The 14,714-nt window shown below is 40.5% G+C and overlaps 1 protein-coding gene across 1 annotated transcript; it reads left to right on the forward strand.

The window, feature by feature from the left end:
- The first annotated feature begins 10,181 nt into the window (after positions 1 to 10,181).
- On the forward strand, positions 10,182 to 14,654 carry snrpa1 (small nuclear ribonucleoprotein polypeptide A'). The gene is made up of 9 exons (XM_080488836.1): positions 10,182 to 10,402; positions 11,934 to 12,081; positions 12,440 to 12,518; positions 12,612 to 12,658; positions 12,737 to 12,839; positions 13,028 to 13,107; positions 13,785 to 13,857; positions 14,079 to 14,172; positions 14,366 to 14,654. Exons 1-9 carry the CDS (start codon positions 10,321 to 10,323, stop codon positions 14,524 to 14,526), a joined length of 867 nt encoding a protein of 288 aa, XP_080344962.1. The 5' UTR covers positions 10,182 to 10,320; the 3' UTR covers positions 14,527 to 14,654.
- The last annotated feature ends 60 nt before the right edge of the window (positions 14,655 to 14,714 follow it).

Raw genomic sequence — 14,714 nt, forward strand, 5'->3', positions numbered from 1 at the left:
GTCTGTTAATCCTAACTAGCTGAATACTTTGTAAGACAGTCGGACTGTATGAGATTTTATAATCTCTTATATGAATGTAATTTTTTTTAGGGTTAGGGCAATTTTTGTTAGTTTTACACTTTCTCTCACAGATTTAACACCAAATAAAACACAAATAATAATAATAATTATAATAATAATAATAATCAATTTCATTCCTTTTTTGGAGACTTTAGTAACTTTAAAAATGGAAAAGGTCAGAAAGGTTGCAATTCACTTCTATTACAGATTTTTAAATAACTTGTGAAATACTGTTTTTAAAATGTTCACAAACTAAAAAGCTCAATCAAAAACACTGGAGCCTGAAAACGTAATCTAATATAAAGATACTGAAGTGGTGCAAACTTTAAATTGTCACAGTATCAATGACACTTGAGGTTTTAGTGATGAGTCATTGCTCATATTGATTGTGCAGTTCAGTGGAGGTTACCCAGTGAGTCGTCCAATCAGCATGAAGACATGATTAACGAACCCAAACCGGACCATGATGCGCGCTGATGTTTGTCACAAATGATTTACGAGTGACATTTCATAAGATGTCAGTTGTCATGTGTGTTGCTCTAAGGAGGAGAGAGACTGTAGGGCTTGTGTTGGGTAAGCCACAGTGACTCAGCTCACTCTATCCAGGATATACATCCTGCGATGCTTCTATAAGAAACTCTACTGTGTTTTATGTCAATAAAGACTTACAGACTATTCATGGGTTGAAAACACAGTGATCACTGAGTCAAGACTGGAAATTCTTCTATAATATTGCGTTAAAAGGGATGTTTACTTTGACTTTCACTTTTGTAGAGTCTGTGTGCAGGATGTGGGAAGTTGCTTTCTGGAAGTAAAGTTTATGTTTATTCTTCACTTTCTCTCAGGGGACTCTGTTCCATCTACTACAGGATGTTTTTTTCAGCTGCACTGGGAAACATCCAGTACTGCCATGTAATTAATCAATCAATTAATTGAGTTAATGATTTTTACAATGTTCATTCTTAATTACTTTAATTCCCAGTCCTTCTTTGAATGGATTCAATAATAATTAATTATTCATCATTTATAATTAATTTTGTAGCACATTGTTGGAAATACTGTAGTGACTGCAACCTATAACACTTTCATCAATTTAACTATTGAATGACCGATGAATCAAGGATTCAGAAATATGTCCACAAATTAAATGAAGAGGACAAACTAAGTCTGGAAATGTATGAATTTGAATGAATGAATAACTGAACTAACCAAGGTAAATTGGCTGATTTCAACGTTTAAATACGTCATCCTATAATTAACTGTGAAATATTTTCCAATATATTTGTGTGTTTCATGTATAATGTTACTGAATCTATGTTTTTATATGTTTATTCAAAATAATTAAATTTAATTCATTCATTCAAACCAATAGTCGTTTCATTTTTGGTGAATTTATGCCACAAAGTTTGAGAATGTGGCCCACATGTAAGCCACAGATCGCCAGATTACCTCATCGGCATTAATATGTATTTAAAAGTTCTTTATACATTTATTTAACCTTAATTAAAACAACCTTAGTCAATAATGTATAATTCAATAATGTAATAATTGTGTACAGGTTTTTTCTCTCTGAATGATTATACTTTGTTTTGTTTTGTAATGGAAAAACGGCCATTCACCAATATTGTTTAATTTGTACTTTGTATATTTACATCATGTGTATATATTGTCTTCCATTAATGTAATAATCTTGTGTCCATCATCTTCGAGCACTTTGTGGGGACATTTCCCAGTTGGGGGATGCCACACAAGTTCTAATATTAGTTTTAAAAATGTTATACATGTCCTCCAACTGCATCAAACTGAACTTTATAATGTGAGATTTACACAGAATTTCAAACAAAGCTGATCTCAAAATATAATCTGATTACAATGAAAAGAAGCTAGTTTGGGTTATCATGTTTTTGATTTGTACACCAGTTTTAATTAATGTTAACTACATTGCATGTCCTCTACCGTCCTGAAGCATCCATTTATACATCCACCTCTCTCAGTGCAGAAGACTACAGTTGAATTTCAACATCCTGCCAATGAAACTGAACCATACATGAAGGTGTTTATGTATACTGAGCAGAAAACTGAGTTTTTGTCAGGTCTCTGTGTATGCCCCTGTGTGTCTCACCTCGTGTTTCCAATTAACCAATGGCCTTATCCCTCTGTGTGCACCCATCGTTTTGTTACACTTGTGTCCGCCAATTCCTTGTGTATTTAAGCCCCCTCTCCCTCTGTTGTCCTTGTTGGATCGTTGCTCCTCTTGTCGCCCTCGTGTCCCCTCGACATGAATAAACTCTGTTTTTTACGGAACTCTGTGAGTCTCTGCTTGGGTCCATCCACACACCACCTGCAATCCCAGACGGTTTTGTCTGGTGATCGAGATGCTATTTCACTGCAGGAGTTTGGTACTGTACAGTACTCGGAGGGAGAGAGACAATGCTTGCTAACTTGTGAGTTCAGCTACATCCTGGAAAGGACTTCAGTCAACTCTGAGCAAACATTTGTAATCAATTAGACTGCCCAGTATGTACATCTTTGCATTGTGAGAGGAATAAAGAGTACTAAGAGAAAATCCACACATGCACAAAAATGTGCAAACTCCACATCGGCTCTGAACTGACGATGTATTCACCCTATCGTCATGCTGATTAATACCCAATGATACTCCGACTCCTCCACCACAGGTAGGTGCTCAGAAAGAAGATGAGGATGTAAACGGACACCAGGTCAGATGGATGTTTGGCGTTTACACAGTATTTTACTTGTACTGGAATTGCTGACAGATCTACTTTGACAGTAATTACTTTTCATTGATGCTAAATAACTGTTAAATGAGTAAACATCCTTATGTGCTAATACTCTGCCAAGTGCTTGTTTCCTCCTCTTGGCAGGTCTTCAGTGAAAAATTAGATTTGTATGTGAGGCCCAGCCTTGCCAACAGTGTCGGTGTTAGTGTCCCGCCCTGTGCTTCCAGCCACTGAGTGTGTCTGGTTTGTCATCACAGCTTAGGCTTGATCGCTCTCTCTCTCTCCCTTCAACACCTTCGCCACAGAAGTCTTCTGCAAAGAGGAGTAATCCCCAAGCAGGATGCGGCCACGGCTCTCACATAAGAAGGTGATGAATGGCTCACACGGCTGCTTGACTGTTCGGCTTTAGCTGTGTGCAAACACACGTATCAGAACAGAGGTGACTATACAGACGCATGCGGACTCCTTGACTGACATTTGTTTCTCGTCATTCAACTTAAACCTACAAGATCTTCGATTCCATTTTTTTTTTACCAGATGTAGAAACACACACATCTTCACCTACCAACACATTTAGGCACATGTGGTTGATAATTAAAGGTCCCACACTATACAGGTTTTCAACAATTTCACATCGGTGTACGAGGTCCAACAACATTGAATTCAAAGTGTATTTCCCCAAATCCAGCCTTGGTCCTGGATTTCAGCCAGTCTAAAAGCTCCTCTGGTGAGCTCTGCTGAGAACAGGTTGTTTCTGTGTCTGTATGATGAGCCGTGTCTGTCCAGGCCACTCTCTTGGAGAAGATCAGTGTTGTCAGATTTCCACCCAATTGGGCTTCTTGGGGAGCCTGTTTGTATCACCGATTTTCTTTGTTTATTTAGCGCAGTTATGTGCTGATGATGTGTTCATTATGCATATAACAGTTTTAGGGTTTTAATATGAAAATTACAGAGGTTAAGTTTTGGGCTGGTTTAAATCAGGTGGGCAGGTTTTGCATTGTGTATTGGGCTGGAAACAGCGAGTCAGATCTAGAAACCAAATGGTTATTTGTCTCGACATTTATAATTAAAGTGTAGGACGTTGACTTGTTGTTTATGTGCTCTTCTCCGTGACCTTCTGAAAGTTCATCTCAACCACATCTCACCAGTTAAGCATCATGTTTACAACCTCATCTTCAAACGATCACAAATTCAATCCATGCCAAAGACGAATGTTTCCTCCAGGTCTAAAGTCGTCAACGACCAGCCCACAGGAGCAGCTAGCTAGAAGTAAGTTACAATGAAGCTTGTGTACAGGAGCTTGAAGTGACAAAGCACAACAACCAACTCCAAACCAAAGTGCTGGACGGGGAAGCTCGCTCTCTGAGGGACAGTATCAAGATTGTCGGGATACAAGAGGATGGAGATAAGGGCAGACCATTGAAATTTGTCTCCTAGCTAATACCAAAACTACTAGAATACTACTTTCCCCATCAGTTACAGTGGCTCGTGCGTGCTGCAGCAAAGGCCGGCCGCTAACGCCAGACTGCGCACCATCCAGGCACGCACCACCTCTTTCAGGATAAAGAGTTGATACCGCGCCGCGGCAGGATGCAACCTATAGAATATAACGGCAGTAAGATCCTGATTTTTCCAGACCAGAAACCAAAAGAGATGGCCCAGTAGCGTGATTTCCAAGATGTCATGCAAATCTTGCAGGATCAATGAATTGGATCTTTTTTGCGGCTCTGACGAGTCGATTTATCCTGTACTTTTGTGTTCTCAAAGAGCAATGGGAGGGAGGGAGGGAGGGAGGGAGGGAGGGAGGAGACGAATCCGGGCAGCTACAGTTTGATTGTCCTTCAGAGTTTTGATAGGAAGATAATTACTGAAATAATGACGTGTCAGCTGAACAAACACGCCATCAATCATCCACTCTGACCTAACAAGTTTTCATTTTTAAACGTAAGATGTGTTCTTAACACTTTATAAATAAAATATGCTGGGACCAAAGGTACATCAGTCTTATCCTTGGATGCACATAAGGACTTTGACCTAGTTGTGTGGCCTTACATGTTTGAATCATTGCACAGATTTGGATTTGGTGAAACATTTATAGCCTGAGTTAAGTTGTTATGCGCCAGTCTTAATGCTCCATCTTAACCAATGGTGCCAGATCAACCCATTTCCTATTAACAGCGTTCTGCACAGCAGGGCTGCCCACTTTCACCAGCCCTCTTTGTTCTGAGAAATCAGTTTCCATCAACTTTGGGCTCATTATCTCTTTTAGTAGACTGTCTAGGAAAACAGCCACGGTGTCTGAAGGAGAGATACCGCCGGTCATTCCTCCCTGCTGCAGTCAGACTCTTCAACCAAGCCTGCTCCCAGTAGACCACTGACACACCACAACCGGACAATATCACTCCACTCCAACTGTGCAATAAGTGGTGCAATAACAATAATAATCTATAAAAACGTATTTACTATGTGCAATACATCCACCCCCAAATTCTGTACATGTCCACACTTGTAGGCACCGTGTGCACATATTTATTATATTATATTTTTATCTGCTTTTTTAGTTTCTGCTATGTGTGTTTCTTTCTCTTTACTATCCTGTTGTACCACTGCAAATTTCTCCACATATGAGATAAATAAAGGATATCTTATCTTAACAATAAACTAATCAAAAAGTGTGTTTATGCCCCTATCCGATGGAAGTTTTCTTGAAAATTTGCATTTTAAACTATGCAAATATCAGATCCTATCTTGGCTTGACAATGTCAAACAATCCTAAACTTTTATAATCTTATATTCAAGCTACACTTCTCCTTCAGTAAACCAAAACACACAGGTTTGAGGTGTAGATGTATCTCCCAGGCTTATCAATCACCTTTTACCTCTGAAACTGAGACAGGCATCTGTTGGAAATAGAAATTACTCTCCTTTCCCCGTAGACAAAATACCAAACCTCTAAATCACTAGATGAATACAGAGAAATATTAAAACTTATTAAAACCCTGCCTTAAAATTTGTACGAGTCTAATATTTGTCTCATATTGAAAAAAGTAAGGGAGGAGACGGATCCAGCCAGCTACAGTCCCGTTGCTCGTCAGAGTTTTGATAGCTGAATAATCACTAGAATGATGGCGTGCTGACTAAATGAACACATGCCATCAATCATCCACCCTGATCAAACAGTCTTCATCTCTGGAAGGTTTTTGTTTTGTTTTTGGTCTCAGCACAAGACGTCTCCTTAACACTGCTCATGGCATGTTCTTCAATAAATCAATACCGCAAGCAATATAGATCCCCCCCCCCCCCCTCTTTTTTTTCCTCTTCTTTTCTTTATTGTATTTTGTTGCCAACATCTGTTTTAGTTTTGTCAGTACACTCTTCTATTCCATTGGACTATTTGAGAGAAGTCAGAACTCAGTGAATGCCGATGGTATCAGTTGAATTATATGTGATTCTGACGTTGGATTTATTTTTAACTTTACTGGTATCTTTACTGTGGCGCCTCCTATCGTGTCACAGCAGACATCTTTTGTTTGCCACAGGCAACAGTCTGCCGGACCATCCACAGCGTTGTGGATGAACTAATGAACACCATCCACAAAGTGATCCACTCCCTCAGACAGGAGGAGATGGAGAACATTGGAGCTGGTTTTGTTTCCTGGTTGACTATCAGGTAATCTGCTGTGCTGCTGGGGCCATTGATTGGTGCCACATCCAAATTCTTCCTCCTGCAGACCCACAAACAAAATCTGTTACCTAAACAGAAAACTTTTCCCCTCCATTATATTGCAGTCTTTGTGATGCCAAAGGGACGTTTATTGACATGGACATTGGCAACGATTGGTCTGTGCATGACGAATGCCACCATCCTGCAAAGATCACCAATGTACCAGCAAGCGCTGTATCCAAAAGCTGGGTACGTTCTGATGGAGGATACCCATGCCTGCAGCTCCCAGTTGCCATTATGACATCCTACCAGCAACCTGTTACAAGTAAGAAAGCTTTATCTCAATAATCAAAAAACATGAACACAAAGGATACGCAATGAATTCTAACCATGGTTACATCACAGTAAACAAATGTTTTCCATGTGAATTTTAATTGACAGGCCAGGTCGAGGCCCGGTACAACAGACACGGCGCCAAAGGGAGGAACATAACAGAGCGCATCTGGAGAGGTCTTCTTTTGTGACAAAGGCAGTTGATACCTGCTGCATCCTCTGTAACATCGATGCAGCAGCGGGTGGCATCATGGAGGTGGAGGAGGAAGGACCAGGGATAGATGATAGAGACGATTCAGGAGAGGTTGGCCAGAGGGACCTGGTAGGAAGCAATGTGCGTGTGAGGCTTGCTACTCAGCTATGTGCTCCCGAAGAGCTGCCTGCATCCCTCAGTGAGCAGGACTACATCTAGACAGGAAGCTCTCCAGATGGAGTCATGTTCACTAGTAATTTGTAAATACATTAAAACCTCGGATGTAGGGACGCCCTAAAATCCAAAGAAGACAAGTGTCTTCTCTTCGGAGGGATGGGTCACAAGGACAAAATGTAGGACGAGTTGATATTAAACGAACCAAACACCAAATATCTTATGATTATTTAAAAGCATATAACAACCAATACAAAGATGTATACACTGTAAATGCATATATACATATGTATTTAATATGTATACAAAATAATTATTAGATAAGATTAAATGTACTTCAGGGACCACATACAGTCAAGTTTCATCTTAAGTGGACCAGACTGGTCAAATATTGCTATAATAACCTTTACATTTACACTTGAAAGTTTTTTTTTTTCTTTTTTGTGGTCACAGTGTTGAAATTGTCTATATCTTTGCAAGATCAAACAGTTAGTACTGAGCATAAAGTCAAGGAAAACACACTCTGCCCCTAACTGAAGAAAAGGTGGTCAATCTTTCTTCGAATGGTTTAAAATCTATGATGAATATTGGCTAACCTAAATACATGGTCTCCTTTTCCCCGTGTGTTCCAGTCTGTTCTGTTCATAGAGAAACGGCTCCAAATGGCTTTTTGACGGTCGAAGGTTGCCGACCCCTGCCCGAGTCCCACTGCACCCTGATGGACGGCAGAGGACTCTGGTGCAACAGAAACCTTTCTTCTTGGCGCTGAAGCTTCTCCCTCTCCATCAGAAGTCTCTCTCTATCAATCAGAGGACTTTGATGCAGGAGACACGTTTCCCCTTGAAGGTGAAGTTGCTCCCTATGATACACGGATTCTGCCACTTGCTGAAACCCAGAACAGCACACAGTCCAGCCAGCAGTTAATCTCTGTGTCCATAGCTACCTCTCTCCTGACCTTCTGATTTTCTGTTTACCTTTGTTTTGTTGCAGGAATGACACTGCATTTGTCATGTGCACAGATCTGTTTGTGAGGTTTTCTACAGGTTCTCCCCACAGTCCAAAGATACGTCACTTTATTGAAAATGAACACTTGATTCTTTTGGTCATCTTTTATTTGGTCTTATTTCTTATTTGTATTCCAAACTACTGATACTGACACTGAAAACATTTTAATAATGGTCTCCTTCAGGATGAACAGCATTAATCGTGCTACACTGTCATATATTCATTGTCACTTTATCTTACACCATAAAACACAAGAGAAACGCCTAATATGTGGACTACAGCAGCAAGATGACTCTGTTCATCAGATAAGGGGGAAAAAAACAAAGCAGAAGAATTTATATGTATAGCACTATTCCTACACAAGGAAATTCAACGTGCTTCACAAAGATACGTCAAGATATTAAGGAAATAAAAGTACATTTAAAAGCTACTAAAACAGGAGACTGAATGGTGAAGAATTCAAAATGAAGCTAATAAAAATGTATTTATAATAGTGAAAAATTAGAATGAATATGAGTGAAGTATTAAAATCATGAGAATGCTGGAGTGAACAACGAGAGCAATCAGAGATTTCTGACATCTGCCAATGGTTGACCTGGACTCAGAAAAAAAAAGAAGCTTCTAGATCACCTCCAAAATGTATTATGTCCTTGGCAGACGTAATAAGGTTTATTGATTGAGTTAAATAAACCAAGATTTTGAGCAGACCTCAGGTGTTCAACAAGTTTGGACCTAAAGTGAAGAGCATATAGAAACTAAATGCTGCTTCACTTTGTATGGCTCTAGTTCTGGGAACACATAGTAGACCTGTCCCAGTCTGGATGCTTTATAGTGAGGGAACTAATAAATCTTGTAAATATGTTGGTCCAAGACCATTCAGCACTTTGTAGATCAGCAATAAGATGTTAAAATCTATCATTTGACTCATAGCAAGCCAGTGTAGTGTTTTGAAAACTGGTGTAATAAGGTCCAGTTTCTTGGTGTTTGCAAGATCTCTGGCAACAGCATTCTGGATCAGCTGAAGCTGCCTGATTTTTTTGTTAAGACCTGTACAAAAGACATTTGGATTAGCATTAGGATTCAAATTTATTTTCATTACACATATACACATACATATACTGTACACAAAGTCAGAATAATGAAAAGTCGGTTGGCATCTAATACTGAAGTGCAATGTACAGATTTTCCACATGTTGGTAATTATGAATATATACAACAAATGTACAGATATACTGTACCATACAGAAGTATATATACGTATACATATATTGCTTTCAACTGTTGATATGCTGTTTATACGGAAGAGTTTTAGGGCCACTGAAGAAAAAAAAAAATTCGGAGGCTAAAAAAAAAAATCTTCGCGGCCCCAGAAAAAGTCGAAAATCAAAGTCGAGATTTTTTTTTTTTCACGGAGAGACCGTCTCTCCATCCCTCATCATTTGCCCGTAGATGTGAATTCACATTAAATCACTTAATTCTGACTATATCGGGTTGCTTACTGCTTATGGACAAGTGATTTTACACAGGATTTCCTTGATTAATAAGAACACATTTAAATAAGCAGCCCGGGATCCGTGCCTTTGTCCTTCGTACTCGACGAACTTCCGCGACGGAACAAGGCAGCAGGCTGCTCTGTCTCTTATAGTCCTGATACTGATGATAACTGCACCGTGTTTATGAGCTAGATTCTGTCCTGAAGCATCTTTTCATCACTTCATTAAACCGCCTGATGTGCATTTTGAGGAAGCAGTCACAAGCGCTGGCATGTGGATGGACGGACTTTTTTTTTCCACCGTGAAAAAAAAAGTCTCGACTTTGATTTTCGACTTTTTCTGGGACCACGAAGGTTTTTTTTTTTTTTTTATAGCCTCCGAATTTTTTTTTTCTTCAGTGGCCCTAAAACTCTTCCGTACTGTTTAGGTTCTATGTCGGTAAAATGTTTTGTTTTGTTTTGGGGCTGCAGCGGCTCATTTCGCACTCCATCCGGTAGGGGCGCTATGGTAAATAAAGCGGAAGTTAACCGTACTGGAGGAGTGAGTGTCTCTTCCGGTCCCGGTCTGTGTGAAGCAGCGTTGCACACTGCGAGACGAGGATTTTGTCCTCATGCTACATAAATAACCCTTTTAACTCCTCTAGTGTTTGTCGTCGACATGGTGAAACTCTCCGCGGAGCTCATTGAGCAGGCTGCTCAGTACACCAACCCTGTGCGGGACAGAGAGTTGGATTTACGAGGTCAGTCTCAAGACGACGTCACGGCTTCATGTAATCCACGTTAGCCGGTCTGCTAGCCGGTGTTTCGGATTAACTGGTTGTCCTGTTAAATGGTGACCGACCGCTTTGGTGTCTTGTTGCTTCCAGTAACAGCACATGTTAAAAATAAGACAGTAGTCAATAGCCGTCCTGGTGGACACTGTTTAGCAACATTTAAAACAAAGTGTACTTTTTGTGGATCTCTTGTTTAACATAACGATGTTACAAGCGGCAACGAGCGGACGTCGGTCACCAGTTAACCGGCAAACAAGTTAATCCGCAACACCGGGCTGCTAGCTTTAGGCGGGCCTCTTCAAATTGTTCAAAACCTGTATATTTTTTAAACATTACTAGACAATACTCTTATAAATGAGGATGAAATTCAAATATACGAACTGTAATGACGGTAGGAGAAAATCGTGAAATTTATCGGCCGATCAAAACATAAAAGTAACTGCTCTGTGGTTTTAACATCTTCGGTCTTTGTTTTAACCAATTTTTGACATGCTTTCTGTCTGTCACAATGACACCTGGTGTTTGAATTATTAATTTGCCACTGTTGGTATGAAAATATCCCAAAACACCAATTGCGACTTAACAAACATCTTCCACGGTGAAATGCAGATTCTTACGGACTACTTATTTCAACCTCTGATAACCCGTGACTCTAATGTAACCGATATTTTATCAACATTAGTATGCTAATTTGACTAAAGTACGTTAAAGATGGACAGTAAAATCAGTGAGCATGAGCACAGCACACCACATAGAATCGAAATGTACCGCACTCCCTCTATAGCAAGGTATTGATCCATATTTCTTCCTGCAGAAAGGTAATGATCCTTATCTTCACCCCATAGAAATTTATTGATCCTCAACTCCCCCTCTAGAAATCCATTGATCCATGTCTCCCTCTATGGAAAGGTATTGATTTCCTTATAGAAATCTTATAATCTTTAATCCTAACTTCCCCCTTGATAAATCTGAATTTTATCTTCCCTATAGAAATCTATAGATTCTTATCTCCCCCCTTGAGAAATCTATTGATTATCTTTCCTATAGAAATCTATTGATCTTTGTCTCCTCCGATGGAAAGGTATTGTTCCTTGTGGTGAGATATGACTCTTCTTCAGCCCTTATATCAGATGTAGCAGGTCAGGGTGGGTCTGATCATCTACAGTTCAGCTTCTGAGTTTTGAAAAACATTAATCAACATCCAATCTGCCACAGATTAGTTTTGAAACAACTATAGTAAATGTTTATTTCTTGGTCAAAACACTAGACGCTAACATCACAACAACCTTGTGAGAGGAAACAAACTCTCCACCATAAATAATATTCATAACGTTTCAGAGATACTGAACTTTATGGAAACATCTTGGAGGCTGAATCTCAATAAACTGGATAAGGATAAACTAATACACAAATCCATATCTTTAACTAAAACAGAGTACCTTTGCTGCCAAAGGTAGAATGTCTCTTTATCGTTTCTCTCTCTCTTTCTCTCTCTCAGGTTATAAAATTCCTGTTCTTGAAAATCTGGGAGCGACTCTGGACCAGTTCGACACCATAGATTTCTCTGATAATGAGATCAGGAAGCTGGACGGCTTCCCGTTGCTCAGGAGACTGAAAACACTGCTAATGAACAACAACAGAATCTGGTGAGTTCGGCATGTCATGAAGAACAATGTGAGACAGATATGTTCTCCCTGTTTTAGTTTTTTATGTCACTTCTTATTGTGCGCATGCATGCTGAATGAAATAAAGCCAGATAGCAGCATACAGATGGATTTACCTCTGATCATCAGCTGTGCGACCAGTCTCGCCACAGAAGGCAAAATCTTGTTACCGTCAAGAAAGTTAACAAAATATTAACGCGTGTCAGCACGTTAAAATGGTTTTAAACGCTTTGAATGACTTGACCTCAGGTACACAAAGGCGGTATGAAAATGATCTAACTGTAGTTTTCGGTGAGGAGTTGTCACTTCATGCTGGTAACCTTCTGACGTGTCGCTTCAGTCGCGTCGGTGAGAATCTGGAGCACTGCCTGCCGAGTCTGACGGAACTGGTCCTCACCAACAACAACATCCAGGAGCTCGTGAGTATAAATACTCTATATTTAAATTACTGTGATGGCAGATACTTTGAGTGGACGCTCACCAAGGCACTCGTGTTGTTTGATGTTGTGCAGGGTGACCTGGACCCCCTGGCCTCAGTGAAAACTCTGACTCTCCTCAGGTATGGCTACAAATGTTGATTATTTTAATGTGAACAAGTCTGCAGACCTGATCTGACACGTCTGTACTGACTTTGTAGCCTGTTGAGGAATCCTGTGACAAACAAGAAGCATTACAGGCTGTACGTCATCAACAAAGTCCCACAGATCCGCGTACTTGACTTCCAGAAGGTAAAACTGAAGGTAAGAGGATGAGTTGGAGTCAAAAGTACATCTGAATTCATAATGTCTCTACAGGATGTGAGAGATGGACGGTAAAGCTGCGGTGGTGTATTGTGGATGTCTGTGCTCTGGTTTTGCCGCCCCGCTCGGCTCAGCCAGCAAATGACCACGTTTGTTTTTCTCACTGAAACTGTGTGATATCGCCATAGGAACGCCAGGAGGCGGAGAAAATGTTCAAGGGCAAACGGGGGGCTCAGCTTGCAAAGGATATTGCCAGGCGAACCAAAACGTAAGACGAATGTCCGCGTCAGACAGCAGCTCCTCAGAAGCACTGGACCCCGGCTGGAGAAACTAAAAGGCCATTGATCATTTATACCACAAGATTGGCATGAACTGCATCAAAATCATCTACAAACCATTTGAAATTTAAATGCTGCGTCAGGTCTGGCCTCATCTGTAACTTCTTGTCCTGGTTTCAAATAACTTGAATGCAAATCTGTTTCTCAAAAACACGAGAAGCATTTTCACTGCATATTTGCATACCAGACTCCACTGTGAGTACTTTGCATTTGCATTTTGATTTATTTGGCATATAAAGTGAGTGCTTATCATCTTTTGTAGTTGCACCATTTGACATTTAAAGTCTTTGAAATCAGCATGAACACAAAGTCCAGATTTAAAACAAAATTCTAGTGTTTTTCTTCGCTCAAATCTTCCTCAACCATCATTCAAAAACAGAGACAAATAGTTTGTCCATCAGCCGAAAATTCACGAGTTAAATTTCACAACTAAAAGGATAACACGCACTGCTGACTCAGCAGATCTTAGCCAGAAGCTTTCAGGACTGCTGTCTCTGGACGATGTATCAGTGTGTTTGACTGAAGAAAAGATACTACACTGGTTGGAGGTCAGAGAAGCCCATGTGTGTGCACAGATGCTCAGAGTGAGGTGTGTGGTTCCTTTCAGGTTCACTCCTGGAGTTCCCGCACAGCCTGAGAAGAAGACGGGACCATCTCAAGCTGATGTGGAAGCCATCAAGGTTCACATCCTGCTTTCTCAGTCTCATTTCAGGCCCTGTCCACACGAGCCAAAATTATCTTGTTCTCAAAAATAAATTTGTCCACACGTCACTAGGAACACTGCTTAACACAATACCTAAGAGCATGTAATATAAGACAGGCCTTTAGGGGCGCTGTTTGGTTGATGTAGAATTGGATTTATCAGACTGCACAAGCTGACTTTGAAACGTTTGTGTATCAGAACGCTATCGCCAACGCTTCGTCCCTGGCAGAGGTGGAGAGGTTGAAGGGGATGCTGCAGGCGGGGCAGATACCGGGCCGGGACCTCCGACAAGGTCAGTGCCAGACCTGTTCTCTGAATCTCAGCTGCTTTGAGCGGAAAACGTCCCTGCATTTGTTCTTCTATTAGCACTATTTAGCCACAATAACGGCTACAGTTGGATTCTTTAATACGCATTAAACAATCCAATAAAGAAGTCCAAGCGGATGCATAACTGATCTCATATTCTGACATCAACGTCCATCCAGGTGCCGTGGAGGAGGAAGAGGAGGAGGAGGAGGAGGAAGACGAGGAGCCTCCACAGATGGAGGCGCACATGGACGGAGGCTCCGGGGAAGAGATAAACGAAGAGGATCGAGCAGAGGATGATGAGGATATGGAAGAAGAGCCACCTGTTAATGGATCCTGAGTTAATGCTGAAGGCAGCTTTTTGATGCTTGTAGATTTGTGCTCAACACGTGTTGGCCTGATTTCTTTTTTTTTTTTTTTTTTTTTACTCTGTAAAGTGAGACAATAAACTGATTTTCTTATACTCTTGTGGATTTTGCCGCTTTTCCTTATCAGGTTAAATTCCAATTTTTAGCTTTAATGTTGTAC

Source organism: Lipophrys pholis (assembly GCF_963383615.2).
Source record: "Lipophrys pholis genome assembly, chromosome: 2".
NCBI classification, from domain to species: Eukaryota; Metazoa; Chordata; class Actinopteri; order Blenniiformes; family Blenniidae; genus Lipophrys; species Lipophrys pholis.

What these genes read in the sequence shown, in the direction of transcription:
- snrpa1 (XM_080488836.1), top strand. Translation starts at nt 10,321, where the DNA reads ATGGTGAAACTCTCCGCGGAGCTCATTGAGCAGGCTGCTCAGTACACC. An exon ending in CAGAGAGTTGGATTTACGAG is followed by an intron (nt 10,403 to 11,933) that starts GTCAGTCTCAAG and finishes TCTCTCTCTCAG; the next exon opens with GTTATAAAATTCCTGTTCTT. An exon ending in GGGCCGGGACCTCCGACAAG is followed by an intron (nt 14,173 to 14,365) that starts GTCAGTGCCAGA and finishes ACGTCCATCCAG; the next exon opens with GTGCCGTGGAGGAGGAAGAG.